The sequence below is a fragment of the Berghia stephanieae genome, chromosome 10 (genome assembly GCF_034508935.2).
Source record: "Berghia stephanieae isolate SIO BIC M18660-M18661 chromosome 10, UCSD_Bste_1.3, whole genome shotgun sequence".
Lineage (NCBI taxonomy): Eukaryota > Metazoa > Mollusca > Gastropoda > Nudibranchia > Aeolidiidae > Berghia > Berghia stephanieae.
Genome location: NC_088369.1, coordinates 15643345 through 15649784, shown reverse-complemented (window position 1 = coordinate 15649784; position 6440 = coordinate 15643345). Strand labels below are relative to the sequence as shown.

The following is a 6440-nucleotide window of genomic DNA, read 5'->3' as shown; positions in this document are numbered from 1 at the left end:
GAGAGAGAGAGACAGAGAGAGAGGGAGGGGAGAGAGAGAGAGGAGCAGAGAGAGAAAGAGAGACGGAAACAGAGAGCGAGAGAGGGGTGGGGTCGGACAGAGGGAGGGAGGGAGATAGAGGGAGAGGACTCACGATTTGTTGTCTTTTGTGGTCAAAGACTTGTCTTTTGACGTCCCTTTTTTTTTTTTTTTTAAAAATTTTTTGGTCAGTGTCAGGCTATAAGTTTACGATGGCTACGCTCCAACCCACCCCCATCCCCAATCCCTGCAATTCCGCCAATATCATTTATCAGACAACCCTATCGCATTCTACAGACCATATGTGACCCGCCGTCTCAAAACGGCATCATGATGAAGGGGATGAACAAGACCGCGAAAAGTGAATTTATCAATAAAATAATGAGAAATACGAACTTCCGAGTGCTTTGCAATTCCAGAAATCCTGTTTATTCTCCACCATTTTGAAGAGAGGCCATCGCCAAGTGTCATGTTTGGTGTTTATAAATTGAATTTCCAGCGCCTCGTTCATCCTCGACATAATACCGATTTGAGACGAAGGGTCACATATCAACTGTAATTACCCAGTAAACAAATCACTATAAAAACAACGGCAGTAAAAAGGCCAGCAGAAACGTTAAATCGGACATATCAAGTACGCCACGTCAGTGGAGATGATACATTGATTGTAGGATAATCTAAATGCGTCGTGTGTCCGACGTGCACTTACTTGCAGGTCTGATAACCCAATTCCTTATGGGTTCATTGTTGTAATAAATGGAAATCTCAACAACAACAAAATGACGCAAAATATTTCGTCCATTACAACAATATTAAACTAGGCTGACAAGTGGGTTCGGATATCAGACCTGCATATATGTACACGTTGGTCGGGTCGCGGTCGCATCATCAGAAACGTGCACAGCTGGCCGGGGAAGGTGGGAGCTTTAACAATAAATAAATAAATAAATAAATAAATAAATAAATAAATAAATAAATAAATAAGCAGTCGTCCTTCAGAGCCATTAGGCCCTTGGAGCCGGAGTTTATTCCGGTTTCCATAGCGTGAAACGGACGGACAACAGCAGTTGTCTCTTACCCATTGGATAGGACGCTAGTCTTTCTCAAAAGTACATACTTTTATTTTTCCGACAGATCTAACAGACTCGGCTACCAAATGGCATCCGGGTGGAAGAAGATAAATCTCCATTTCACCGGGAATCAATCTCAGTCCATTTGCGTGTGAAGCGAGTGCTCTACCAACTATGCTATCGGGGGCACCCAAATAAATGAATAAATAAATAAAGTAAATAGATAAATAAATAAATCAATCAAATAAAATAAAATAAATACATAAATAATAAATAAATAAATAGATAAATAAATAAATCAATAAAATAAAATAAAATAAATACATAAATAATAAATAAATACATAAATAATAAATAAATAAATAAATAAATAAATAAATAAATAAATAAATAAATAAGGAAAAACACACTTTCATCTTCCCCGTCTCCTCTCTTCACAGCTCTACGAATGTGCAATAAGGCAAACATACGTACGTGGTCCCCGGTATTGAAGTGTTAGGCGGATTGTTCCAATTATAAACTGATGGATCGCACCGTTATGTTCCGAAATACTTTAATAAATTAGTTTTAATTAATTGAGTAAGCAGACGGATAGACAGACAGACAAATAGATAGATAGACAGACAGACAGACAGACAAGGCAGCCCCAGAGACCAGCGATCACATCGTCCGCCACTGTCCAGTCACTAAACTTGAAGGTGGCTACGAAACCATCCTTAGGGCGGAGGAAGACTTTAGAAGCTGGGTTGACGAAATACATTTTGAAGGACCAGAAGATGAGTGAGATCTTGCCTTGGAGCGGGGTCCTGTGAGTGGAGAGAAAGCGTCGCTGTCCTCAATGGTCTAGTGGTATGACACTCGCTTTCGGATCGGAAGGTCCTGGGTTCCTTGCCCGGTGCATAGTTGAGTCCTTGGAGAAGGCTCTTTACTCACATTCTCTCACCGTACTCAGGTGTAAAATGAGTACCTGGCCGTTAAAAGCGTTGTATCTGTCCGAAGAAAAAAATGCAATATCGCCTAAAAGGTATCATGTCAGGTCCTAAATGTTAAATGTTGCTGTTGGCCAGGGACCCCTTGTAAAGCGCTTTGAGCACGTTTAGTGGATATTTCGCTATATAAAAGCTCAATTTAATTTTATTTTTTTTTAAACATGGCGGGGACTGGTAGAAAAGGAAAGCTGAGGGATGGAACACCCTGAGAACAGCAGCAATCCTAAACCGAGATCATTATAGATTAATTTGAAGAGGAGAAGATGGGGTTGAATCAAGTCATGTTCTGAAGGACCAGAAGACGACTGGGATATTTACCTTGGGGTGGAGGAGCCCTGGAACGTGAAGAGGAAGCGTCGCTCTCTTTTTTAAAAAAACATGGCGGGGAATGGTAGAAAAGGAAAGGTGAGAGAGGTGGAACTCCTTGTGAACAGCGGAGATCATTATAGATTAATTTGAAGAGGAGAAGATGGGGTTGAATCAAGTCATGTTCTGAAGGACCAGAAGACGACTGGGATATTTACCTTGGGGTGGAGGAGCCCTGGAACGTGAAGAGGAAGCGTCGCTCTCTTTTTTAAAAAAACATGGTTGACGAAATACATTTTGAAGGACCAGAAGATGAGTGAGATCTTGCCTTGGAGCGGGGTCCTGTGAGTGGAGAGAAAGCGTCGCTGTCCTCAATGGTCTAGTGGTATGACACTCGCTTTCGGATCGGAAGGTCCTGGGTTCCTTGCCCGGTGCATAGTTGAGTCCTTGGAGAAGGCTCTTTACTCACATTCTCTCACCGTACTCAGGTGTAAAATGAGTACCTGGCCGTTAAAAGCGTTGTATCTGTCCGAAGAAAAAAATGCAATATCGCCTAAAAGGTATCATGTCAGGTCCTAAATGTTAAATGTTGCTGTTGGCCAGGGACCCCTTGTAAAGCGCTTTGAGCACGTTTAGTGGATATTTCACTATATAAAAGCTCAATTTAATTTTTTTTTTTTTTTTAAACATGGCGGGGACTGGTAGAAAAGGAAAGCTGAGGGATGGAACACCCTGAGAACAGCAGCAATCCTAAACCGAGATCATTATAGATTAATTTGAAGAGGAGAAGATGGGGTTGAATCAAGTCATGTTCTGAAGGACCAGAAGACGACTGGGATATTTACCTTGGGGTGGAGGAGCCCTGGAACGTGAAGAGGAAGCGCCGCTCTCTTTTTTTTAAAAACATGGCGGGGAATGGTAGAAAAGGAAAGGTGAGAGAGGTGGAACTCCTTGTGAACAGCGGAGATCATTAGAGATTAATTTGAAGAGGAGAAGATGGGATTGAATCAAGTCATGTTCTGAAGGACCAGAAGACGACTGGGATATTTGCCTTGAAGTGGAGGAGCCCTGGAACGTGAAGAGGAAGCGTCGCTCTCTTTAAAAAAACAACATGGCGGGGAATGGTAGAAAAGGAAAGGTGAGAGTTGGAACTCCTTGTGAACAGCGGAGATCATTATAGATTAATTTGAAGAGGAGAAGATGGGATTGAATCAAGTCATGTTCTGAAGGACCAGAAGACGACTGGGATATTTGCCTTGAAGTGGAGGAGCCCTGGAACGTGAAGAGGAAGCGTCGCTCTCTTTAAAAAAAACATGGCGGGGAATGGTAGAAAAGGAAAGGTGAGAGTTGGAAGGAAAGGTGAGAGTTGGAACTCCTTGTGAACAGCGGAGATCATTATAGATTAATTTGATGAGGAGAAGATGGGATTGAATCAAGTCATGTTCTGAAGGACCAGAAGACGACTGGGATATTTGCCTTGAAGTGGAGGAGCCCTGGAACGCGGAGAGGAAGCGTCGCTCTCCTAAAACAAAAAACATGGCGGGGAATGGTAGAAAAGGAAAGGTGAGAGTTGGAACTCCTTGTGTGAACAGCAATCGGAAGCCGGGATCATTATACAGTGCTGATGGTGACAAAAAGTGAAAAAGTAGGAAAGTGTTGAACGATTGCCTTTAAGCCCCATTTTTACTGCACTAAACCCCACTTTTAGAGCAACTGAGATGATAGACTATCATTGATGAGAGTGGGAAACTGCACCTGTGTGTTCCACCACACATCAACTCTCTCATTGCTAGCACATTATTTCGAGAAAATTTAATTTTCAAAAGGAGGAAATTTCTCCTCTGGACTCCAAAATCGCGGATTTCCGCGGATCCGAGGAAAACCATCAGCACTGATTATAGATTAATTTGTTGAGGAGAAGGTAGGGTTGAATTAAGTCATGTTCTGAAGAGCCAGAAGACGACTGTGTTGAGATGATTGCCTTGGGGTGGAGGAGCCTTGTAAGGTGGAGAGAAAGCGTCACTGACCAACAATTACGACGACAACAACAACAAAAAACTGTTTTGTCCTTGTGTGGTCCTCAATCAAGATCTACCACCCGATGATAAAATCGATATACGGCAAATGAGTGTTCTAATGAGATAAGGTCATTCTGTCGCCGACACTATAAATGGAATAGCAGATCACACAAACATGTGTTTAATCATTCACACCATTTAATGGGAGACAGGGGGGGGGGCTGGGGGGGGGGGGGGAGGACGATGAATAGATGGAGTAGGAGGAGGCGGCGGACAAGGAGGAGGAGGGGGGAGAGGAGGAGGAAGAGGACGAGCGTATATTGCCCTGCTTCATTCATGGCACGGCTCATTTTGTGAGGAAAGGTGGTGGGTTGATAGAGGAATGAATGGGTGGATGGATGAATGGATGTTTCGGGGAATGTACCAGAGTAAGAAGGAGTAGATTGGTGGAAGCAGGAGGCGGACAAGGAGGAAGAAGAAGAAGAAGAAGAAGAAGAAGAAGAAGAAGAAGAAGAAGAAGAAGAAGAAGAAGAAGAAGAAGAAGAAGAAGAAGAAGAAGAGAAGAAGAAGAAGAAGAAGAAGAAGAAGAAGAAGAAGAAGAAGAAGAAGAAGAAGAAGAAGAAGAAGAAGAAGAAGAAGAAGAAAGAAGAAGAAGAAGAAGAAGAAAGAAGAAAGAAGAAAGAAGAAAGAAGAAGAAGAAGAAGAAGAGAAGAAAAGAAGAAGAAGAAGAAGAAGAAGAAGAAGAAGAAGAAGAAGAAGAAGAAGAAAAGAAGAAAGAAGAAAGAAAGAAGAAGAAGAAGAAGAAGGAAGAAGAAGAAGAAGAAGAAGAAGAAGAAGAAGAGAAGAGAAGAAGAAGAAGAAGAAGAAGAGAAGAAAGAAGAAGAAGAAGAAGAAGAAAGAAGAAGAAAGAAGAAGAAGAAGAAGAAGAAGAGAAGAAGAAGAAGAAAGAAGAAGAAGAAGAAGAAGAGAAGAAGAAGAAGAAGAAGAAGAAGAGAGAAGAAGAGAAGAAGAAGAAGAAGAGAAGAAGAAGAAGAAGAAGAAGAAGAGAAGAAGAAGAAGAAGAGAGAGAAGAAGAAGAAGAAGAAGAGAAAGAAGAAGAAGAAGAAGAAGAGAAGAGAGAAGAGAAGGAGAAGAAGAAGGTGATGGTCATGATGAGCGTCCCGATGATGATAATGATGATGATGATGATGATGATGATGATGATGATGATGATGATGATGATGATGATGATGATGGCATTTACTACGACGACGACAAAGACGATGGTGCCAGAGATGGAAAGGGGGGGGGGGGGTGAGTAAGAAGGCGTAAATAACTGAAAAAAAAGTGAATGGAAAGGTAGGATAGAGGGAGCAAAATATGTTATAAGAGCTTGAAGAACGAACGCACTATAGGTAAAGATCAAACGAACAAACACTCACTTGATAATAAAAATGATACAATGAACGAATAGACACTTACCGGCACTTGAAAGACGTGAACGGTGTCGTTCAGGAATACAATCCGTATGTTGACGTACTTGCCCTTCCGGGGCGACTTGGGGGGTCGGGGGTCGCTCATCACGACCGCCTCCTCCTCCTCCTCAACCCCCTCCTCTTCTTCCTCTTAGCGGCCCTCCGTAGGTCACTGCGTATAGTGCGCTGCTTCATTCATGGCACGGCTGATTTTGTGAGGAAGGGTGGTGGGTTGATAGAGGAATGGATGGGGTGGATGGGTGAATGGATGTTTAGGGGGAATGTACCAGGACGAAAGAGAATTCTTCGCTGTTGCCAGATTTGGACTGATCTGAAAAAAAAAAAAAGATTTTAATAATATTATTACTATAAAATCTGAAGAAGAAAAAATGTGAGAGGAAAAGAAAACATTTAGAAATATATCATCTGGCAACAATTATAATTGTGCCATAGACGTTACGATTTTTACCCATGACGGTCTGGGGTCAGCCAAGAAACCGCAGTGAAATCCATACGTGTATGGCTGAATAACTGGGGTCCTGGCACGGTGAAGATTCAGATCCTCGAAAATGCATCTGATTGAAC

General features: G+C 42.2%; 1 protein-coding gene across 1 annotated transcript in view; it reads right to left on the bottom strand.

The window, feature by feature from the left end:
* Window positions 1-5961, bottom strand: part of LOC144980588 (FERM, ARHGEF and pleckstrin domain-containing protein 1-like) — a 29466-nt gene extending 23505 nt beyond the window's left edge. The window contains exon 1 of the mRNA XM_078928264.1: window positions 5863-5961. Within this exon, the coding sequence (XP_078784390.1) occupies window positions 5863-5961 (99 nt within the window). The remainder of the gene's footprint in view (window positions 1-5862) is intronic.
* Between the last annotated feature and the right edge of the window lie 479 nt (window positions 5962-6440).